General features: G+C 29.8%; 2 protein-coding genes across 5 annotated transcripts in view; both read left to right on the forward strand.

Annotated features, from left to right (window-relative positions):
• Positions 1-1,829, forward strand: part of LOC119670304 (bromodomain-containing protein DDB_G0280777) — a 33,491-nt gene extending 31,662 nt beyond the window's left edge. For 2 of the 3 annotated variants that reach the window (XM_038080509.1, XM_038080511.1), the window contains exons 6-8: positions 38-243; positions 466-1,003; positions 1,074-1,829. In XM_038080509.1, coding sequence (XP_037936437.1) covers positions 38-243; positions 466-1,003; positions 1,074-1,144 — 815 coding nt within the window. In that variant the 3' untranslated portion in view covers positions 1,145-1,829. The remainder of the gene's footprint in view (positions 1-37; positions 244-465; positions 1,004-1,073) is intronic. The other variant, XM_038080512.1, reaches the window with a different exon arrangement.
• A 13,819-nt stretch (positions 1,830-15,648) lies between these two features.
• LOC119662137 lies at positions 15,649-24,806 on the forward strand. Of its 2 annotated transcripts, none has more exons than XM_038071724.1 (5): positions 15,649-15,736; positions 18,908-19,357; positions 21,166-21,850; positions 23,086-23,395; positions 23,469-24,806. In XM_038071724.1, the coding sequence occupies exons 2-5, from the start codon at positions 18,973-18,975 to the stop codon at positions 24,711-24,713; spliced, it is 2,625 nt and encodes an 874-aa protein (XP_037927652.1). In that variant the 5' UTR covers positions 15,649-15,736; positions 18,908-18,972; the 3' UTR covers positions 24,714-24,806. The 2 variants fall into 2 exon arrangements, with proteins under 2 accessions (XP_037927652.1, XP_037927725.1); XM_038071797.1 differs by having other exon boundaries at positions 21,583-21,850.
• Positions 24,807-25,989: the final 1,183 nt, after the last annotated feature.

The raw sequence follows: 25,989 nt of genomic DNA on the forward strand, positions 1-25,989 counted from the left end.
ATATTCTACTAATTGCTCAATGAACATCAATGAACAGTAGAAATACGTAAGCGTGTTGAGTTGGGGCTGGAATCAGTGTCACTAGGATTAGCGTGTTTGAATGATAAACAGTGCCAATTGGCGGATCCAAATACTGTCTGTAACGCACGTGGTGTTTGCGATTGCACATCAGACAACAATGAACAAGGTGATTTTGAAAAATGCAGTGCAAATTCCACAGGCTGTAGTCCCGGCACATTCCAAGTAAGTTGTTTTACATAAGTCGATTTATAGATAAAGTAAACAAAGATGTTATAAAAAACAAAAAGTTTGACAAAAATGTTTGTTGAGGAACGATTTAGGTATGCATCTGATATTTAAAAATCTGTGTTAACTTATATCTTCTTTGTGATCGTTTACTTTATCTAATGCATACTATATTATTATTTATGCATACTACAGTATTGTTTAATTTTTAAATCATAGTGTCGATCAAGTGGTGTTTGCATATCCTGGTTCTTTGTTTGTGATGGTCGCCCTGACTGTAACGATGCATCTGATGAGGAATGTTCATTTAATGCAAGACTCAACAAATCCTGCCCGCCTGAAGCATTTCATTGTGAACGAAGTAATCGTTGCATTTCACGTGCCGCTCTCTGCGATGGACGGAAACAGTGCCCACATGGAGAAGATGAAATTGGTTGCAATGCACTAAAAATTGGTTCATGTCCTGCGCATACGTTCCGTTGCAAGAGTGGAGAATGTTTGCCCGAATATGAATACTGTAACGCCATTATTTCCTGCAAAGATGGCAGTGATGAACCACCACATTTGTGTGGTTCTCGATCAATGCCGAATCTATTCTTAAGACTTTTAAACGCTGGTGGCTTAATGGCCAGTAGTGATCCAGCAGCTTATTGTCCACACAGGTGCAAAAATGGACGTTGTCGTTCGACAGCTATTGTTTGCTCTGGTCGTGATGGTTGCGGTGATGGAACAGATGAACAAACTTGTTCAGTGTGTAGTAAGTATTTAACAAAAAAATAAATATTTTAAATGTTTTACTAATTATTAATTTTTTATTCTCCTTGTAGGATGTCCTGCTCCTTCAACAAATTCTCCTTCTACACATAAAGGCAGACAACATCCTATATTTCTATGGTAAAAACTAAAAACGATCATCACTTTGAATCGATCAACTCTGGTGCCTTGCACTCAACTTTTGCCAGAACTCAAAGAGTACATCCTAAAATTTCTAAACTCTGACATACTAACACTGACTAAATCGATGAAAATCTTATCTTAGTTTAGCGATTTTTATTTGTAATTATTTATTTTAACTTATTTATTCAATTGGAGAAACACTAAAAACGATCGGCATAGCAATTGGCTCCTTGCTAGCAAAGGGTTCATATGTAACCAAACATACCTTATAGGACAATGTTCGGTTGTATTACTGGATATCCTCTGCACGTGGCGATGTAGACAATTGCTTGCGTTACGTACTATATATCTGCACGTACTATATATCATCTATAAATTATTTATTTATTTTTTTTCTTAATTACATATATCATACTCTACTTTATTCAATTAGATTTAAAAAATTTGCTTTCGATAGTGAATCAAGTAATATATCTAGTAACAACAAATATTGAGCAGACTACCTACATATGAAGCCATCCATGTAGTTTGTATCTGTTTACGTAAATCTATAAATATTACGAACAATTTATGTTAATCTGTTTACTTTTAATTGTTTTGTAAATAAAAGAAGATACAATGATAAATGAATTAATGAATATTCTTGAAAAATGTGCATTTTCGAAACAATTGTCAAGTATATTCGGTAATTTGAGAGATTAAAGTAAAAACTACAAAATTGATGCATTTAAAACGAATTATATTAAATTAAAATTAAATTCTTATACATTCTTAAGAAATAAAGATAAACAAACAGTTTTGTATATTTATTGTTTTAAATAATGTTAATATTGGTTTACTAATGTTTTCCCTCTTTTTAATGAACTAAATGTGACTTCTACAGATACATTTTATGGATTATTATTGAGCTCTGTATTTGTCCAGCATGTCACCAGTGCGTTTAAAATGTTTGAGAACTCCACAATTTGGAGAGTTAAAGGACGTCTCAGGAAAGTTATTTTAAGCACTTATTTAATTCGTAAAAAGTGTCCTGGTGAATATCTTGTGAAAATCTACTTAAAACTTTAACTTTATCTGGTATTACTAGGGACCAATAGCTCTGCATGTACCGTACAGGTAGCCAAATGAACATTATCTTTGGGTTAATATAATATATATAGACTATATTTTACGATACATAAAAAAAACCATAAATCTAGAATACAACTTTTGTAGTGAAAATTTTATTATTTCACTATCTACTATTTTAGAGACATATTTTTTTAATATCGACAAGATTACTAAACAGAAAGGGAAATAAAACATATACTATTAGGTTGTTCGGAAAGTAATTTCGTTTTTTTTTGTGGAAATGAAAGACAGTTTTCGTATAATAAACAAATACTTTATTAAATTATATATTGGCCGTTCTGGTCCAACACCTTTTGCCATCTTTTTGGTAGTAGCGTAATTCCACGCTCATAAAATTTTTTGTCTTTGCTGGCAAGAAAGTGATCGAGGTGGTTTTTGACCTCCTCATTTGAGGTGAAAATTTTACCGTCTAACAAATTTTGGAGTGACCGGAACAAATAATAATCCGATGGTGCCAGGTCTGTAGAATATGGTGGGTGTAGCATTGTACCCCATTCATGCTGTAAAAGATTTCCATACACATCGGTCAATTTCTTTCTGGCTTGAACAGCATATTTACCCTTTCTGTAGTAAAACAGTAAGATAGGTATGTCGAAAATGCTGCTTATCATTCTTTACATTTAAGGGCACCAACCAAAAACTACTGCGTGGAATTAATTGGAATTTTTTACACATAAGCCTTGCTATATGAGCTCTTAAAATATATAAAAATTATTTGGCTTAAGTGTGAAGTTGGGTGCAAAAAAATACAATTACATCCTCAGTCGGGAAAAAACGAAATTACTTTCCGAACAACCTAATAAATGTTACATAGTAAATAAATAAAGACTCCATGTAATTTTTTCAATTTATTTTTTATTTGCTCCAGTATAGAGTTCAAATTTAACTTTTTTAATGCTGTAGTACAAAAAAATACATTGAATATAAAGAGCTAGAATATTGTATAGGCTGTAATAATAATAATAATGGGTAGTAATTATTTCCTCGTAATAATGGTAGTAATGAAAAGATCAAACTAGAACCAGCCAGAGGCATTTATATATTCTAGATTATGGCCAATGCTTAGGCTAGAGATATCACCGAGTGTGTTGAAGAAGGGGGCACCCAGACACAGACACAGCAAGTGTTCTGGTGTTCTTTCTTTGATAGCTGGTGGACATGCATTGCAAGAACTGTCACAGCGTAGGCCTGTGGTCCAGTGCCTTGTAAAGACAATATATTAACCTCCATATACTTATAAAATTAATGTTAAAAATAAGTGTACACATACTGGTATGTATATAAATATGTACATATCTGCTTTACTGTTAATCGGATTAACTGCTAGCTAAGTACGCAACTATTTGCTTATCTATTTATCTATCTCTCTATTTATCAATCCATCTATTTATCCCACTGTCTATATATATAGATGTTTATTTGTCATCTATTTATCTGTTCATTTATCTAACTATCTACAAAAGTATTCACATTTAGTAAGCATGATTATTGGAATTAAGTCTATTTCCTTTATTTTCTTTTAACAAATATGATGTTTTGTAAAGTTGTGGTCTTTTGAAAAATTGACTAACGTATGTTAATACGTTACATGAAATCTCTGTTTATAAAATTTTGTGCAATACACAAAAAATTGTGTAAATACCTTCTCATTGCATTGTAGTGTAATCAATAAAATGTACGTTCTCTTATGAGAAACAAGAGAGAAAATAAAATACTAAAAAAATTTCTGACACTCCTTGAGCTGTCGTTTATCCTGTTTGCAAATCAATAATAATTTGCAAGGAGGTTTTATTTATTTTTGTGAATATTATTTACTGTATTTAAAAAATATTTTTAAAAATAGTGTTTTGTAAATTTGTTTTGTAAATCGTTTTAGTGAATAACAAGAGATTGTGAGTTAACCATGTGGAAGGAGTTTATTATCCTTTTTTTGCAGTCACAGTGAATACACAAAAAGGTGAATATATCGTCAAATATGTGAAGAAAATTTATATAAATAATATTGAAGTTGGTGTTTTCATCTAGTTTGTTTATAAAATTTATTAACACTTTCGGTTGTAATTGAAAGGTTTTCCATTAATTTGAGGATTTGAATGACTAATATCAATAAGAAATAAATAAAAAAATGTATGACACAAAGAGAGTACAGGGTGGAAAAATTGTCCTCAGTACATTGTCTCATCACGGATTTTAGTTAGAACATTTCTTTTTGTTTTGTTTTCCTGAAATAATTTGAGAGTTTTACTTGTTGCTGCTGGGGTGTAAGGATTATTCATTCAATATTTTTGTTTACTACAGAGTTTACGATTTACGGCTTCATAAATACAAAAAAAATTGTGTTTACCTTAGACAAAAAGAAGAGTTGAATTTATTAAAGTTATTAGAAGTAATTCTCTTTGCTTTCACTCAGTGTTAATACTGTTCACGGCGGTGAAATGTCTTGGCAAAGGTTTCTTATCAAAAACGTGAGAAATTTCATAAAACAATCTATTAAGGATTTTTGGGTCTTTATCTTGAGTCCCACGGTTATTGTTTTCGTGTTTTTAGCTAAAAATTTTTTGGTATCATTAGAAATATACCATTCTTAATAAGTAGCATTTATATATTATTAATTTGAAACTGATACCAATTGGTCTTTATTTCTGCAATATTAACAAATAAAGCATTGACTACCATATAGTCAAATCGATTCAATCAATTGATGGAGTCCGCTAATATATTAAAAACGATATATGAAATCCGCACAAATAATTTGTTGAAGTAGTGTTTAACTTCAAGAAGGTATTTAATGAACATCGCATACATATCCTATAACAGGGCTGTCCAAAGCACGATCTACGGGCCTCATGCGGCCCGCGCCTAATATTTGTGTGGCCCGCGACATCTTCTAAGCAACCACATATTTTTATTGTTTCTCAAATAAATAATTTTAATGTCTTAAGTGATTTACACACTTCACATTAAGTTACTAAATTTACAAAGACTTTAGTATATATTTCTTTGTACAACATTATTTTAACATTACAATAAAAATAAAATATTTTTCGTACGGGAATACTAATATAATAAAGCTGATAAAGATGGAATTATATAAGATAAATTAATGAAGAATTAATAAAACTAAATTTGTCTTTATCGTCGTATTTTTATTATGAGCGTATATATTTATTTCTGCGGCCCTCTAACCTACTCAGTGATTTGTATTGGCCAGCGATCTTATCTGGTCTGGACAGTCCTATCCTATAATATTAGAAACTCAAAAGACAACTTACAAGAAGAGACCGTAACAGTTATCATTAAAAAATTAAAATCACCTTTATAACTGTTGTCATTCGCATTTTAAAATAAAACTCAAAAAATAATAATTAAATTTACTTTATATTATATTTATCAAAAATGATTATTATTACGTGTCTTTTATTGCATGCTTTTTATTTTAAAACGCTAACCATAAAAAAGTCCATGTATGTAAATGCCCAACTCATATTGATTAAATCACTTCCCCAAAAATAGAAATTGTTCTACAGTTGACTGTGTTAGATCACTTCTGAGTAGGGCCTCTATTAGCCATATAAGAATTCCGTCGTCGGAAGTCCAAGCTCCGCTACTGCGTCAGATGGTAGTCCATATACTTAGCCGTGACTTGATAAAACTGCTTGTCCCAGCTGTCTCCTGTGTAAATGCACTTTTCTAGCCTAAGGATTTTTCAGCGCACATTGCTGGAGCTGCGAGATATCGATGGTTTGACATCTTATAATTAAATTGCATTTAAAATACGAAGTTCTGGGAACAGGAACGATTTAAAACCGGTTTACAGAACTAGGTATAATGTTCACATTTTCATAAAGAGAACAATATACCACATATCTTTTAAATACATAACGGCTTCAGTTGTATTACGGAATACATTCTAAGTTACGTTATAATCGTATTGACTGACAATTTATTTATTAAATGCAGATAAATATTGGTGTTTGCTGTATAATATGTTTCATTGAAGTAGTAAATTTTGTCCGTACGGTGGTCTTGCGCTTTCTTTATGCAGGGTATAAGTTTTTCACATACCATATGTACTTAATTTTTTTTCATAACGCAAATCGATGAAGTTCACGGATGCGGCTATCAATAACTTATTCTATTTTTAATTTCTATAGTGTTGCTGTTTATATTTTTCGCCAATATCTTCGGATATACGCTGTATTTGATAAATCATGCAAATTTATGTTTTCGAATGTTGATGTAGTCTACGTTGAGCCAGAATATTAGAAAAATGGTCTATGTTATATCTACAGATCTACACAAACTCAGCATATAGTTGTGGAATGTTTATAAAATGAATTTTTTGTCTGGATTTTTTTAAAATTTTTAGATATTTTATTTTATCTAAACTTAAACATAAAAGTTTTTATTGCGAATCAAACATTTTTTTATCATATCAGAGCCAAATCACATGTACAAGAGTATTATATGGACTATAAGAACAATCAGTCTTTGTCTTAAAAAATATAATTTTAATTTCTATACAAAATTGCAACAAAAAAAAAGTTTCACATTATTGAGTTCTTCGATTACACTCATATATGTATATATAATATATACAATTCAATTACGTAGGTCATCAGTTGTAGACATAAGAAAATTGTTTAAAGATTGCGGCACGAATCTACTGAGTAGTTGCAAAACGCTTTGAAATACTGTCTTGTGTTAAAAATTTTAAAATAAACAATTACTAATTCCCATTCAATACTTTACATTTGTCTATTGCAAAAACTTTTTTTTAATTATTCAGATAAAAGATTCGTGATTATTATGCAGATTTAGTTAATTTCCAAATGTAAACACAAAATTTAATTTTAAGAATTTAAAGAAATACTGATGTATTTGATACCCTATACACAGCGTTTTAAAGGCAGTATTTAAATGCTAAACTAAATAAAACTAAGCTTTACCAAAATTGAAAATAATGGTTCAATTACAAAGAATATGCATAGACTATCTGTAGTCCATAAGTAATTCATTGAAATATTTTGACTGATGACTGACCATCATATACAATATTACCGTGTGAAGCTGTTATCTACTATAGTCACTTTTGAGAATGATTTGAAAAAAGAAATGCAGCACTCAAAATGAGTATACTGTGAATCCCTTTCCGAAATAGCATATTTAGTTGTGGTTCTTGTTAAGAAAGCTGGAAAGGAAGAACTGAAAAAGTGAGGAGCTGGTAATTATTCAACGTCCAAACAATATGGTATTGGTCAACTACACTAAAAACGAAAGAGGGGCTCAGTGTAAGTAGCACTAATTCGTAGTCAACAGTTCTTACGACACAGAGTTACAAGAAAACCTATAGGGTTCAAATATAACGAAATAGTAATCCCACTTCTAATGTTCGTGGACTCAAACATGGAAATTACAACTAAACTGCAAATTTGTGGTCATTGCATCTGATGGCATTCTCATCACATCTAAGTGTAAGAGAGGGTTTAGGTAAATTTTTCAAATTTGATTATGGATGATGGTACTAAAACAGTGTTTGCATTAATTTGCATATGGCTGCTTCACTCTGGATAAACTAGTTTACATGTGAAAGCTACAGCATCAAGACCCAGTCCTGGAGTGGTGGGGAAGTTTCTTTACACCCCAAGAGAATAGTTCTTTAATGTTTGGGTAGAAAAGCTTGGATAGTTTTGAGTTGCGTTGTGCTTCACCAAACAACAGAAACATTAGATATTGTGTTTATAACTATTGTAGTGTAGATCTACAAGATGTTGTTTGTCTCTATATTTTACCAAAAATATTTTGGCGATACCTGAAAAAGGTAACCGCGAACAACATTTTACACTCCATGTTTAGGAACTAAACATTTTTACACTCCATACTCAAAACAGGTCACTAAAAAATAAAATATCAATATAGAATATATAATAATATATAAAAATATATGTATATATCAAGCCGTAATAGTAGTAATGTCTCATCCATAAAAATAATGATATGTTCAATTATACTAAAAATGATCTACAAAGCAAATATTTGTAAAAATAAACAATTATATTTTTTACAAAGTTAAAAATTAAAACAAATGCTTTATTTATTTTAATATTATTTAAAAAATAAAAGAACTAAAGTCTGACAACAAACAAATACACAAACAATATGTAGGGATTAATAATTTAAATTTAATTTTTATAGATAGAAGGTGTCGGTTACAATCAAATATAATCGATATATAATCGATTTAATTGCAGTACAAGTTGATTTTGCATACAAGTATAAAAAAATTTTCCAAAAAATTTTGCTGCGTTTAGTAGCCTTCTTTGCTTTATGGTTAGTAATAAAATTCTTTAATCTATTAATTTCTTTGAAGGACACTTTGGTAGGTTCTAGTCTTACACAGCAGCTTCCGTAGCTTTCCCTTATCGACAGATTAAACTTGATTGCAGAACTATAAAATACTTAAAGGAATGAAAATTGCAGCAAAGAAGGGTTAAACGACTTAGTGGCTAGTTATATCGTAAAACATATCATATTAAATGCATTTTAATATGTTATAGTTGAAGGTGGTAACATAGATATAACTATTTAATAGTCAGATATTCAGATAAAAATGGGCATAAATTTAAAAGATCTCCCTATAGTTTAGGAATCAATTGCGCTTTTGCAGTGAATGAATTATTTAATAATTTTTATTTTAATAACAATTTTATGCTTATATAACTAATTATATATATCGATTTAACAAGTTAAAGCTTAATTAAATAATTAAACATATACAACCTAATAAATTCTTTGATGTTTACAGTATTTTGAGATAATGAAGTTTTAATATTTTTGAGAAGTGTCTCAATTTACGGAATCTGAGTACTATCATATATAGATAAAATATCATACTTTCGCCATAAATAATGTTGAATATATAAAATTGTTTAATTATTTCATATATTTCCGATTTATGGTGTTTATTTCAAATTCAATATATGTATGGCATACTACAAATTAACAAATTTTGTTGATAATGTGTGTTGAGTGTTAAAAATAATTTCTTTTTTACGCTACATTTAATTAATGTCATGATATTTTTAATTGATGTTAACTAATCACATTCTTTCCGTTTCGTCTCCGTCTCCGCCTCCACATCCAACAATCCAAGTAAAGACATGCGGTTTCTCTATTTATCTATTTTTTACTTAACCATATTCAACAAAAACAAAATAACTTAAAATTATTGAATTTTTTTTTAAGTTTTTGTGTTTATTGTTTCGCAAAAAAAAAATGTTTTATTTAATTTTTAGTTAATTTTTAATCTGAACAAAACAATAATTACATTTTTTCATGCTTATCGAAAACACGAAATGAACTTCCGCTCCTCTGTTTTTCAAGGCGTCTCTATATATGTGAAGTGGCAGTGTGGAAATGGCAGCTAAGAGATTACCAAAAATATTAATGCTGATGAATAAACCGAAGTCTCGGTTTAAATATAGGTATTACAAATTGTTCACTGCTTTATGTATGGTATGGATGTTCTATGGTATGGAAGAATGAAGCTATTGTAGGTGATCAGAAGTCGATGAGATTGACTTCAAAGTATACATTGTATTCCCATTGTATTCACGAAGTCTACAATTACACAGCATTATAAAATTAAAACATAATTGTTTTTTTTTCTTTTTTTCAAGGTACGTAATTAAACAAATAAACAAATTTCAGATTTGATTTATTAATTTTTATACATTTTAACACAACATCAATGATGATGAGGTTTTAGGTGTCTTGATCTTGAACATTTTCTTCTGTACATCAAGCGCACTATAAAGTTGCCAAAGTACACTAATCTATTCGTTATTATCAATTGCATTACGTATAGGCTCATATGTCTGCTCACCTTTAATGGTTGATCAGTATTAAGCAAAAGATTATTATAATTTTCCTTATATCTTTCTGCTTTAAAATTATTCACTTATAGATAAATGTTATATTGCAGTATCCATATTCTGCTTGTACGATAAAATTGTAAAGTATATACCTACGAATGTGTGGTCAAAATTGTTGATAGAACAATCTGTCAGTGAAGGAGGATTATGTGGACCGGGGCGGGCCACATATTGTTGATAGCACAATCTGTCAGTGAAGGAAGATTATGTGGACCGAGGATTTATGAGATCCTTCGTTGTATTTTAAATATATTCTCTTAGCTGTATATATATGACATACATGTATATATGACAAAATGTCTTATTTAAAGAAATAAACAACTCTCAAAATTTACAAGGAACAATTATGCTTTTACCTATAGTGCTATATTATAGCAAATAATAACAAATAAATAATGAAAAAATCGTTTTTAGAACGAATTGCGAAAAAAGTTATTATTTCCTATAACCCTGTTTTTACATATATAAAGTATAATATTTTTCATATTTGAGGGTTCTACAGAATCCGGGTTGTTATAAGACTCGCCCTTAAGTTTGCTTCAGTTGATCTTTTTGTAAAATTAGACTGATTAAAACATTTTATTAAAATTGAAATTTTCTCATTAAATTATTAACATTCACATGTAGATATTAAATACTTACAAACTGGTGTTACTATTATATAGAGAAACGAGTAAATATTAATAATTAAAATACTCTTACTGAACCCATTTCATTCGAAATGAATGCATGAGTTTTCTTCGTTAAGAAGTTCGAGGAGTTAGATATGATGTCATTATTATAAAAGTCTAAATTAAAGTAGATTATTTCCAAATTCATAGGTAAAGTGCAGATTTTTTTTTAAAGTAAATGTACTCTTCACATATTTAAAACACTCTGTAATTTAGATTTGATAATAGATCTTGTGTCTATATTTAATTCAAATTGCTCTGTACAATATAGAGCAGTCTAGATAAGAGACTAGACTATTTTCCTAATGTGATGTCTCGACTTTTTATCATTAAATATAAACACACAATAGTGTTTAAGTTTTAAAAAACAACAAATTGTAATAGTTAAGTTAATCCATATAGTTCTAACTAATAGTTAGTTAGTTAGTTCAAAGATTCTAATAAGTAAATTGGTTGTTGACCAATTAACAACAAAAAATGAAGTTTTTATAGCCCAAGTTTTTATAAATGTGAGATGGTTTTGTGAATTAACATATGAGTCCACGGTTCAATCTTGAAACAATTCTATTCCTGACACAAGCAGTTTTAACAATATATATGGAGAATTAAACTAAAATATACTTTCAAAAACCACTAAAGCTGCATAGTTGGCGGTATTCAAAAGAGCTATAGAATTTACTGGATTGATTATTGAATTTTTAGATTTGGAAATGTTCTCACTTCCTTCTATTACACCCTTTTGCACTTGAAAAAGGTTTTTAGTGTAGGGCATAAAAGTTTTAATTGTATATGTGAATATATAAAATACTCGTAAAGGTTTGTGATTCACAATGGTTTTGCGGTATAGTTCCGGCTGCATCTGGACGGAGTAAAATAATTTCATTATTAACATCGCTTCCTAAATTCAAGAGCTAAATAAAACTATGGGCTTAAGACAGATTATTTGCTAATTTTTAAAGTGAATTGCCATTATATTTTGATTAAAAATATATAGTCCATAATACTTGGGAGTGAAATACTTTAAAGCTCTGGAATTTAAATTCTGGTATATATATTAAGTTTATATATAAATTCACTGATCGACTTATGCTTACATATACACATTTATTTACATTTATTTAGAGAAAGCTTGAATGATATAGGATATTTAGTAACACCTTTGGTCTGTTAAAACTGGACACAGTCTAGGAATAAACAGGGTACCAGCTCTCAACGGAGCGGAGCACTGCGACCATGGTTGATCTTTTGTGCTGTGTGGACACAGTCTAAATGCATTTGAAAATAGATATGTTTACTGCATATAAGCATTTGTTGTTTTATTTTAATTAAGATTGTAATTTGTATAATACTTTAGTACTCGCATATATAAACATGAATGAGTGTTTTTTCTATTATGGTTTGGCGGCATTGCAAACGAGTTTAGCCGTTGCGCTCAGTGTAAAGCCGCGGTAAACTTTTGCAAATGCAGAAATGCTTAAGCTGTCAAATCGTGCGCTCGTATATTCGTAGCTATGGGTAGCTCTATAAACATATAAGAGTACACAGATTTGGGACCGTATAGTTTTTATTACGCCACCCTTTCCGTTGTGTTTGACACTTTGTTTCGTTGCCCACGATAGAAGGTGGCACACAGAGTGGCGATAATAACGCTAATCACTTCTAAGTTCTCAGATGCTAATTTGTTGTATTGTAATTGTTGGCTGGCATGTGGTTTCATTGTGTGCACGCAGTTTGGATATCGCACAACACTGGCCGCCACTCACTGCCCATTCGATTTCGTTCAGCCAGTGCGCCGCGCTCACTTCAAATAAATCGCAAGCAACCAACTCAGCTTTTAGTTTAGCGTCGACTAGCAGCGATCGCGCAAGAATTTTCTATATATATTTTTAGATATTTTTTAGCTAACAATAGCTAAATGCAAAATATTATTTTTGTGTTTAATGAGATAAATAATTTCAAGATTAATGCCACGGAAATCTCTCCCTTAAAGTGTTGTGCGTCTGCTGTCTGCTGCAGTCCGAGGCAGCTGTCGTGACGAGCATGTCGTGAATGAATTCGTACGTTTGAGAGCAATTACATTAAATTAAGTTAAATTAAATTAAGTAAATAAACAATTATTTTTCGTTTTTTTTTTTTGGTACTGAAAGTGTGTTAATTAATTCAAATCAATAAAAAACTAAAAATTTGGTACGCTTAATTAGAAGAGTAAAAGTTGACATAATTTGTTGCTCCCCACTTCAAAACGATCGTAAAAAAAATTAAAAAAAAACTTTATAATTTCCGCTGAGCTGTAGTTCTCTGGCAGGCAAATAATTGTATTTAAATAAAAAATAAAAAATAATATATTTAAATGAAATTTTGCATAAACGCATAAAGTAATCGGTTGTTCTCGACTCTTGAAGCAATTGCCACAGACCTATGACAAAATCTTTTTATTGACTTTAACATATCGGAGTGTCCAATTTGTGATAATAAGTTTCTGTGCGCATAAACCGTTTTATAACTAAAACAGAAATTTGATTATTAAGAAAAACAATAAAAAAGATAAAAACAAATTTAATTGAAAAATGTGGATATATAAACCATACTTGTATCGCTTGCTGTGATAAACATTTTTTTATTTATTTGTTTATACAAAAAAAAAAAAACAAAAGATATTTGTTTTGACTTTACAGAGCTTATGCACCCTTCAGACGATACATATCAATTTCTTTTTTATTTGTTTATCTTAATTTTATGAATTTCTAATGATTGGCGTTCATTAAAAAATAATGAAACTTATGATGTGATATATGGTGAGAATGTGCCCCAAATTTAAATCAAATTTTGTGAAAATTATTCTGAACTAATTAAAAAATACAGTACAGTACAGTACAGTGTACGTCACCAAGGCTTCCTTTTTTGATTTGTTTGATTTTAAACAATATTAGAAGTATCTACTCTCAATGAATATCACATCTGGGTCTCTGATTATAAGGGGTTAAAGTTCAATATTGAGGTTTTGAGGGTCATTTATATATACAGTCAAACTTAGAATTTTTAGAGAGTTAGGGAATTTTTCTATTTTTAAAAGAAACTAGAATTACATTTTAAGGTATTTATTTATTTGCAATCAAATAAAGCACAGAAGTTATAGTAAAGTTAAATAATCAGAAATTAGTATTTGGGACTTTAATTTTTTTCTTATTTTAAGTGAAGACAGATTCCACTTTATTCATGCTCTTATCACTATCAGTTGTAGTATCATTCGTTTGCAAATATAAATTCAGAATTTGGAATGAATCTTCTACTTCATTTTTGGAAGACTGACGAACAATTACATCCACCGAACCCTCATCATCATTTTCCTTTGCACTTAGAATCGGATCCAGTCATTTAGAGCTATAGTGCTCTGAAAGCTTGATGTACAAGTTTCATTGTCAAGCTGAATATAATCGTTAAGAGTAGCATTGGAAGTTATTTTATTTACTTTAAACCACGCTGCCAGCGACTGGCATTTGCACAAAGAAGCAACATAAGAAAGAAGATATTAAACATTTGGTTTGGAAAAAGGGACTTCCCCTAACAGCAAAATGCATTTATAATAAAAACAAAAATTCGACTTATAGAATGCACTTTCCCCATATTCCTATCGGCACGGAACAAAATTTTTGTTCAAGATTTAGAGAAATTTGAATTATGGAAGCATAATCGTATGTAATTTGCTCTCTAAAACCTTGGTGCACTGTTTTTGGTTCGAGTTATAGAAGTTCGAGTTACGGAAGTTTGACTCTATATTACTATTTTAGCAGATGTAAATTTCGAGTCTTTATCAAACTTCAAACGGATTAAAATTGTTCTTATGAAAATTTTTTTAAATAAAATTAATTTTTATTTTTAATGAAAACATTTTGTAAGATAAAATCGTTTTTAAGAAATATTGGACACATCCCTCCATTTCAAACTGACGGCAAAAGATTTGGGAGAGAATATCAACAGTAAATATGTTTATTTATTTATTGATTGGAATAAAAAAATTGGAATTAAAAAGTTTAAATTAACTCTTCAACAATTTTATTTTACTTCCACTCGTATACCCAGATGTGTAGGAGAGTGGCGCTTTAAACAAAAAAAAAATTAATTAGCCATTTTAAATTAGTCACTAAGTTTAGTTACAAGAATATATTCATATACTAACTGTAAAGCAAAGCAATGCAAATTTATTTACTTTTTCTCATATCTTTAACTATAAACAAATGTCCAACGCTATACAAAACAAATATTTACAAAACTCGAAAACAATATATTAGGTCTGTTCCATGAGCTACTCGTAGTAAGTTTGAGTAACACTGTGTATACACAAATGTTCGAGTAAATGAGAGCATCTGAGAGAGCGTAACATCCCTGTCGACATTTGAAAATATTGATGTGTGAATCAGCTGTTTTGGTTTGAGTTTAAATTTTTGTGTTGTTTATTTGCACGGCTCTGGTGTTGTTATCAGACTTATAAAGCTGTTCCATGAAAATCTGTGTAAAGAGCGAAATTTGTGTTACGCTCTTAGTTTGTACTTTACTTGAGTTTTACTATGAGTAGCTGCTAGAACAGACCTATTATAAATTTAAATAGCTCAGCGTCTACACTGTCTAAAGTTTGGCAAGATTTTTACGTTCAACTACTTTATAGATTACTATATAGTAGACATAGATATTGATTACTAATTAGACTACTATATATTTCTTAAACAGAAGCAACTATCTTTAATTTTTACATTTTATCTGAAAACAAAAAAAACTATATGCGTTAGTGAAAATGTGAGACTGTGTCTAGAAATATTGCCAAAATCGAACCAGTGTAGAAACAGAGTAACCAAGTCTTTGGTAAGTTTTTTGTACACAGTTTTGTACTTAATTACTTCACAATATTCAAAATTATCACGTATTTGTATTTGCATTCCAAGTCTACACCAAGTCTACGATATCAACATTATAATATAAATTATACATCAGAAGTTGTTGCTTGAAATATGAAAATTTGGTGTCGATTTTGCGTTTGGCATTGGACATCTAAATGTATGTGATCGGTGGTTCAACATTAATAATGTTTTATTAGTAAAAAAAACTTCTTATTGAAAAAACTTTCTTATTTCTATTCTGTATTAAATGTAATGATCTACATTACATTTAATACATCTCGTCTTCCATTTTTTTCTTCTTACTTTTTTTGGTTTAAATTTCTGAGCACAGTTCAGCACTGACTGCGTGAGTATGTGAAGTGAAATAAAATGATATTAATTCAATATATATTATTGAATCAGGCATTTCTTATGATTTAATTGCTTTGGTACATGTATTTGAATATTTTTTAATTCAATTGTATGTATTTGTATGTAATTGTATTTATTTATTATTCGAAGTCGAAATTGTTTTCAATATCTAATTCGACTTAATTGCTTTAATTTTTTAACTTCCAATTGAGATTTTTATGATAATCAATTAGTATTAAAATCTTATTTTTCGAAAATTATTTATATTCAAAATCCTTCAGTTTTATATATTTTTGTATTGAAATGATGAAGTGCTTGAGATGTCATTATTTTAATTAATTTATTAAAGTTCTACAATATCCTCTGTTTTTCAATGTTTAATGTTATTAAATTTTAAGCCCACCAAAATTTGCGATTGATTCATTTACAGATTCTTTAAAATCTCATCACCAGATGAATTTCGAAAGCAGAAGAAAATTTTTATGTAAGTTCTAGACAGTTATAAACCTGAACCTGATTCATAAGCAGTAAATATTTGAACTGGACCAGTAAGTCCAGTAAGTCAGTTCACTCATTATTCAAGAAATGCACATTTTTTTAAAGTGACTTCATAATCACTTCAGATTTATTTCCTTTCAACTAATCTGAATGCTAAAATATGTAGGGATTTCACTTATCTGAACATTTCCTAATATTAGTATATAAGTTTCAGAAAAATAGCTTATCTTCAATTATTTTGCATTATTGTATAAGGGCATAATAACGTTATAATAAAAAATGATAAGAATTGCAAGTAGTTTACAATACCGCTAATTATCTCTGTTAGTTGAAATGAATGATTGCACTACTCATTAGTACAACTATTGATTAAAATTTAATAATTATATAATCACAAAATTCTAGTAATGGTTTCACGTCTCACGAACTAAACAGTTTTCTTGCTGATTATTCACATATAAGCACACCTCAATAGAGATTCAACTCAATTTCAAATTCATTGTGGATTAGCAAAACTTGGGTATTCTTTCACTTTAATTGAGTGATTTCGTATAGGATTATTTTGTATATGTGGAGCGTAACCGTAGTAAATCTTTAAAAGGATCGGCGTAACCGTAAGTTTCGTTTGAACAGTTCGGCGTTTGTTTAAAGTAACTTTTTACAAAAAACAAATAATTCTTCTAATTATTTTGGACCTCGTTATTTAAAAATCCTGAAAAATAAAAATGTTAAGTGCATGTATGATAAAATCCTTTATTCTTATTCTCACGGATGATATGCAAAAAGTGCGAGAATTCGTAAAAGTGTTCAAGTGTTTTCAATTTATTGAAAGTTAATGGGTCTATTTACACTCGGTCTGTTCTGAGAGCTGGACGTGAAATGAACTTGACGACAACATGAACTGACAGTTCAGTTTACACTATCATGCACTATCATGAAGAGTGAAATTTGTGTTGTTTTGTGTAAACGTATAAAATGTTTGTGTGTAGTAGTGTATAGCATAGAAATTCAAAGCTCACAAAACCAAAACATAACATATATATGTATGCGTATCAAGCTGAAAAAAAGCAGCAAATTTCCTTGCTTGAAATTGACATTACACTCTCTTCCTTCTCTTATCCATCAGAGGCCGCTTTTCAAGTTCATTTTCATGTTACGTTAATGATAGTGTAAATTGGGTCAATGTCACCTTTAACATCTATTAGCACTAAAATTTAAAATTGTCTGTAATTCTTTAAAATATTAAGGATATTGAGACGTTGCTGCGTAACACGGTTACTCGGTAATTGGTAAGGTAAAGTGCTAAAAAGACAACAGTCTAAAGATCATTTTTTACTTTTTCGACGGAATTGTGAAATTTTTATTATGTTGCATATAAAAGAAAATAGCAAAAAAAGGTTGAAAAAATAAATATAATAAAGTGATTTTTTTTTATATAATCCTTTTATTTTCGTCGATATTTGGTTATGTATTTTATTACATACTTACATACTTGAAATTCTTAATTAAATTTAAATTTTATGCAACACTTCCCAATTATAAAAATTAGCTTACAATTTACCTAATACCAACAAAATGATCCGACTTCATCAGACCATATAGCATGATCAATATGCATAAAAGGATTCGGTTACTTGCTAACATATTATCGTCATAAATAATAATAGTAATTTTGAATGAAATACTGGGGATAAAAACAAAAATGTTATATGTATATTCTATTGAAACTTGGAAGATGATTGGCGATGATGATTTACCTCAAACAAAGAACGCAGAAACTGCAGAAATTAAAATAAATAACAAATGGAAAATAATTCTTTGAAAGTTTCTATGTTTCTATGTTTTTAACTGGAGGGAAAGATCAGATTTTTATTAACAGATATGTTATCTATGTTTGTTGTCACAATAGACTATAAAGTTTATTTCAGAAATGCTAATTCGTTAAAGAAATGATCAATTATATACTCAATTATACATAAGTATGTATATTCAAGTAAATGATAGGTTCTGAATTTTTTATTCATTTAAAGGAAATGTGCTAATCTATTTGTACTTATCTATGGATGTATAAGCAAACTATAAGCTATACATTTTTCGTATTTAGGTTTATGTTGCAAGCATTGTGAATCTCTTGGATTTCTCTAGAACTTTCAGCTACCGGGACTTCTTAATTGCACTTCTATCGTAGACAGTTACCAAATTTTTAAAGTGTGTTCATTATATTTTCTTCGTATTATAAACAATAGCTTTCCATTTAATAATTTCTAATAATTTATAATTATTCTAGGTTGCCTTATGGAGGAAATATATTTTAAAACTATGTAACGACGTAAAAGTGAATTATTTGAAAATATGTCACATATAAACGATTTTGGTACATCGGAAATGCGTCCGCTTTTGTGTACCTATGACAACGATGATAATAATGAAAGCAGTACAAATATCAGTTTTATGCCTAAAACGGAAGGAACGGATGCGGAAAGCAATAGAGATATTAATAAAAATATTTTAGAGGCTTTAGACTTACGAAAGAGTTGGAAACAATATACCAGCAGGCGATACACAAAGTCCAATAAGTTTTCTAGTTGGACTTGTCGATTGATGAGACGAAAACATATATTCGCCATTTTTGGTTTACTACTATTAATTTTGTACATACATATAACTCTATCTAAAGATAGTTATGATGCGGATAAAGTTCCAGTCCTACATTATTCGCATGTACCTGGCATGAAAGGTAAGTAATATTTACTTTTGTTGTAAATAATTTGCATTGGTGTATGTTGAAAATAGAGTAAAACTGTTTAAAATAATTTTTGCTTCAATTTATTGGCTAAAACTTCTGAGTTCATAGGTCTTTCGCAATAGTAAAGATATAAAGTAGACAGTAAATATATTAGGTTTGTTCAATAAGATAACATAATGGATGTAGTTTATCCAAATAATTAACTTTTATTTTAAAACTGATTTCACGAAAACTTATAGAATAGTTTGAAATATTCGTTAGTTGTGGTAATAACTATATGTTTATACTATCTCAATTAGCTTATATTTATAAGCTAATTGTAATTATTATTGTAATTAATTGTAATTAATTATTCCAATCTGACAGCTACATTTGCTGCTGTTGATAAAAACCAAATAGAAAATAAAATCTTTAACAAAGAAATGGATTTTAATTGATCATTATAAGAAACGCACATAATAAATAATTAATTCAGATCTACGTGTATATGGATCCATTTAAATTAAAATTTTAACTTGGTTATTCATATTTCATTTAGTTCTCTGTTTCATTTAACAGTTCTTACAACTTTAAATATTTATTAAAATCTATTTTATTAAATAATTGCGATTATATTCATTAAATAATAATAATAATTATAATTAATAATTAATAATTAATTATAATTAAAATTTATATTATTTAGTTGTGATTATTTTTAAATAATAATTATTTTTATTATTTAATAATAACAATTATTATTATTATTTAATAGTAAGAATTATTATTATTATTTAATAATAAATTAAATATTTATTAAAATTTATTTCACTAAATAATTGCGATTATATTTAAATAATAGTAATTATTATTATTTAATAATTATTTAATATTAATAATATTTATTATTTAATTATTAATTATGATTATAATGATTATTATTTAAATAATAATTGCGATTTTAGAATCTGTCATAATAATAATAATAATTGTGCTTATAATAGATATTATTCTTATTATTATAATAATAAGATGTAAACATGAAATAAAACTTTTTCGAATGTTATATATATAACTATCATTAGTCTATGTATGTATGGGTATTCTATAATCCTTAAAAATGCAATGTTGCGTATGAAGTGATATTTTAATATACTTCGGCACTATATATTATTGCTTTTTTTGTTATTTCTTTTTGTTTGTTTTTATTAATGTATAGCAAATCTAATACAAGGTAGCCAAGTTCTAGACTACTGTACAGAAGGCTCTGGTCGTCAATGGGATGCACATCGTACACAGTTGGTCAAAACTGTTTGCCCAACGGTATGAACTGACCGTATAACGCATAATAGCACACGTTCTAGCCCGTTGAACAGTAAAGCCTTGATATACAATAGGTTAGAACTCGTGTACTTTGGGCATTGCTATTGCGAAAACGTAGCTCGAATGTTAGCCAATAAATTAATTTAATTAATTTATGTGTTTAATTTTTACGTATATTACAAATTTATATCTTTTTTACATTATACTAAAACAAAGTAAAAGCTTTTTTAATTTTATTTAATTTTGATTTTGTGTTCTGTGTTTGTTTGCATGAATTTGGTTGCAACATTAAAATTTTAACAATTGTTTCGAAAATGTGGTTTGCTCGCAACTTAACAAAATTTGGATTTTATTCGTTTTGGTTGTTTAATTTACATGGATAATTTTATTAATTGCACATGTGTCTGTGTCTTGTGTCAACTGTATGCATGTGAATCTGTGTACGTGTCACCTATGCAATAAAAAAATATGTGTAAATTAAACACAAATGGCAACAGAAGCAAAAAACCTCACCGCTACGCCGCAAAAGCACAAAGCGCAGTCATCCTTCGATCCTTCGAACTCAACAGAATACCAACAGTTATTGAAAATAGTTAAAGCTGTCAATAAGACTCCAACACATACAGCGGCATCGGCCAAGACGGCCAAGACGGCCAAGACGGCGACTGCTAGTGTTTATGCTGATGCTGATGCTGGTGCTGTAACTGCTGTTACCGGTACAGCTTCTGTTAAAGTTGCTTCTGCTGTTCACAGCACTGACGTTTTAAATAATCAAAAATTGTATTCTTTTAATTCTTCCTTTTACACTACGCTTAACTCATCTCTACCAATATCTCTACCAACACCTTCCGACATCACCATCGCCATCACCACCAACACAAACGTACTTAATGCATCCCTAACGCCACCCAAAGGGTATTTGGTTTGGAGTGAACGTTGTAAAATGCCAAATATCGATCCTTACCTACCTGAAGTCATGAAATACTTTAAACGCGAAAAATTTAAGCCTTGCTCCAAAACTAAGCCCCTCACTCGTGTGGATTATAACGCGACTTCCAAACGATACGTGCTGCAAGTTATCAAGGAGCATATTAGCGAATACAGTACAACTGGTAATTTGGACTGTTGCTACCAGGTCATAGAAAGAAATTATACTGGGATAGATGCAGATAAGGAAGTAAGGTAAGAACATATTTTTGTTTTCATTGTTAAATAGTAGGTCTGTTCCACGAGCTAGTCTTATTAACTTTGAGTAACACTGTGTACACAAAAGTGCGTTCCATCACCAAATTTTCGAGTAAATAAGAGCAAGTGAAATTTGTGTTGATGTGTGAATCACCTGTTTTGGTTTGAGTTTAAATTTTTGTATTGTTTATTTGCGCGGCACTGGTGTTCTCACCAGATTTTACACAAAGTTGTTCCATGAAAATCTGTGTAAAGAGCGAAATTTGGCACTTTTCTTGTGTTACGCTCTCATTTTGTACTTTACTTGAGTTTTACTATGAGTAGCCCGTGGAACACATATACACTTAGCAGAAAAAGTGTACGGACACCCACAAAATTTTTCTTAAATTGCCCATAACTTATTTAATTTTTATTCAAATATATTTCTGTTTTCTGATTTATTTTCACAAAAGCAACAACAATAAAGTTTTAATATAAAAAATTAACAGTTATTCTTTTAAAAAAAATTATACACAATTATGTGCACAAGCATCAATTTTTAAAGCAGAAAAAGTCTACGGACACTTCTTAATATATCATTTTAACATTACTGAAAAACTCCCTTGGTTCGTCTTCTTTGTAAACTGTGAAACTTCATCGGTTATTATGAGCAACTGGATCTATAATTTGTACCAATTCCTTGAACTTATTACAGCAGGGTTTGTCAATCAATTAAAAACAGTTCTCTCTTTCTCTCTCTCTCTAAAGTAGAACATTCTTAATGCGCTCAAATATTGTTTAGACAAAACTGGATCTTGACACAATTAATGTTTAATCATTTCTTTCATGTTCTGATTTTGACCGCTTCTATTTGAAATCTGTACTTGACAGAACTAACTTTCACAATTATTAAACTCACTATGACTTATTACTGATCATAACTCTGTGTTAAACTTTAGAGAGAGTTTGTTCTTTGAAAATTGTTTTTGTTAGATTTACCTCTACATAGCACAAGTTCGTTATATTTGAGGATACAAGGATTCTTATATATGTTATTATGCAAAAGAGTACTATCGTATAAGTAAAGGTAGATCCTTCAATATATTATTCATGCTTTTGGTTAATTTAACATACTGTGATATCGCAGTTGGTTACATGTTGTCCGAATCTATTACACAAATTTGTACTATATTGACTATATCTAAAAGATTAAAATTAAAATTTTGTTTTTCATAATTTTTCTCATTTCACAGTTTAAGTGAATGCATAAGTTTTAAGAAAAAAACGAGTTTGGCATCAACTGTAGACAATATTTTAGTGAAATGTCGAGTAAAAAAGAGCTTGGCATATATAAATGGTCATGCTATGATGCCGGAGCGTAAGGAATTACGAGAACGTCTAGATACTTGGAAATTGAGTGATAACAAAACGAATCACAAAGCCACAAGTCTACTGATACTCGGTATAGATAGTATATCTCGGATTAACTTAATACGTGCCATGCCTAAGACTGCCCAATATCTATACGACAATGAATGGTTCGAAATGAGCGGCTATAATAAGGTTAGTTCTACATTATATTATAAGGTTACTTTATATATTAAAAATATGATATAATATCGTGTTTTTGATGTAGATGGATGATAATACTTTTCCTAATTTAATGGCTGTGTTAACGGGGCAAAACAAGGCGAATGCCTCTCGTAAATGTGCGCCTACAAAATTATATGGCCTGAACAATTGCAGTTTAATTTGGAATACATTTCGAGATCATGGTTATGTTACAGCCTATGCAGAAGATGAAACATCTATAAATACATTTAATTATCTAAAATTAGGTTTTGTTGATCCTCCAGTAGATTTTTATTTAAGACCATTTCTGCTCAGTGCAGAAAAAAACTTACGCATACAACGAAAATCTAATCTTATCTATTGTTTGGGCCATCAGCATTCAGCTTCATTTGTTTACGACTATGCGATTGAGTTAGCAAAACGTTTTAAAAATGATCCATTTTTCGGGTTATTCTGGACCAATACATTTAGTCACAATGCTATAAGTGATCCTTCGTCCATGGATGGAAAAGTGGTGGAATATTTGGAAAAGTTTTCATCTTTGGGCACACTACAAAATACCATAATAATATTCTTCAGTGATCATGGTATGCGATTTGGGCCAACAAGGAAAACGCTTTCAGGTCATCTGGAGGAACGTTTACCGTTTCTGTTTTTATGGCTGCCACAACATCTAAAACAAAAACATCCAGAGTTTGTGAATGCACTTAGTGTTAATAAGAATCGTTTAACAAACCCTTACGATCTTCATATGACTTTAAAGAATGTGCTCTCCATGAGTGGACGTGTAGATAACAAAGAATTACTGTCACCTGCAGAAGATTGTCCTCGGTGCCAATCTCTTTTAGCACCAGTACCGCACAATCGTTCTTGTGATGAAATAGCAATTGAAGATCATTGGTGTACTTGTATACCATATCAAAGTATTTACAAAAACTCCAAAACTGTGCTAAAATTAGCTAAATCCACTGTTTCGTATATAAATAATTATGTGTCCAGTTTTCGGAATGGTTCATTCGCGAGTATGTGCTTACCGTTAAAGTTCGGCAATGTTGAAAATGCATATCGTGCCCAGCAGGGAGCGTCATTTGATAGTGGCAATAGCTCTGAAGAAACGTATCGCATTATATTTTATACAAAACCGAATAAGGCGTTATTTGAAGCTACTGTACGCTATAACCCATATACTGAACATTTTGCGGTGACTGGAGAAATAAGCCGGCTTAACTCCTACAGCTCTGATTCTGAGTGTGTAGAGGATGGAGGTGCCAAAAAATATTGCTCATGTCGAAAGAAAAAGTTTTTCTAGCACAAAGTACCGAGAGTTCATCAACAAAAATCAGTACAGCACAAAAATAACGCACCAAAAGACCAAAAATATATGACGACATAACAATCGCAAGTACAATGTAGGCTTATTTCCTATATATTTTCCTATATAAATAGATATCTGTAATAAACAATCTCGACCAATTTCTAGATTTCGTAAATACTAGCTTAGTGATCTTTTATTAGTTGCACTAAAAAATTTGTGCCAAAAATTGTTGTGTAAAAATTTTTGAATCTCTGACTGATTAACGCACAGAATAGTTTAAAAATTTTATTCATATTGAGGGTGTACAATACATAGTTTGAAAAGTATACATAAGCATTTTGTGTAAAAAGTATCCGAAATTTATAAAACAACTCGTCTTGAGAAAGTTATTGGCAAAAAACTCAACAAAGTACTGTACTCACTTAATTTGGCATCGCAAGATTTTTCTCTGTTCCTAAGCCTAAAGCCTAATAATTTCGAAGTAACCGTATTGAGCACATAGTGAAAGAAGACGAAGACAACAAATAATCAGTTGTCTAGTTTAAATCTAATAATGTCTAGTCCGAATATATTTTCAATTAATCAACCTAGTTGATCAATCAATCCAGTGGATCGCTCAACATTGTTGCTTAATCAACCCAGTAGAACAGTCAATAAGCAATCAACCTAGTTGATTAATAGATCTAGTTAATCGATCAATCTAATTTATTATTAAACTTAGTTGATGATTTCTTTCCAGGTTCTTTTCCGGATACTTTTTACTCAAAACATATGTATAAGTACTTAAATTTATTATCTTAAACTTTGCCCCCTTTAAAGGGAAGTGAGAAATAAGATGTAAGCGTCAAATTGCGTAAAAAGTCTGCATATGAAATAATAACAAATTAATTTAAAAATGTATTAAGTGAATAGCACTTTATTGATTGTGTGTAATACACAAAAGTAATGCGGAATGCAATTTGTCTATTTATAAATAATCCAAACTTTTCACTTTTTAAGCCATTATCATTAAGTAGGGTAAGCAATTTCGATTTTCTATTTGTATTTAATGATTCGTAATGATTCATATTTAGCTTTGTGAGTGTATTTATTTCTTCAATACAACCTATTATTTATACGACGAATACTACTTTATTAATAAGACCTTTTATTCATAACTTGCTTTAAGCTATTACTAGATGTACTAATATTTATAAAATATTAGAGATGTGGCACGATCCACATCAACACATGTAAATATGTATATCGTAAAATTTTATAACCATGCCAA

Source organism: Teleopsis dalmanni, chromosome 1 (assembly GCF_002237135.1).
Source record: "Teleopsis dalmanni isolate 2A chromosome 1, ASM223713v2, whole genome shotgun sequence".
Taxonomy (NCBI): domain Eukaryota; kingdom Metazoa; phylum Arthropoda; class Insecta; order Diptera; family Diopsidae; genus Teleopsis; species Teleopsis dalmanni.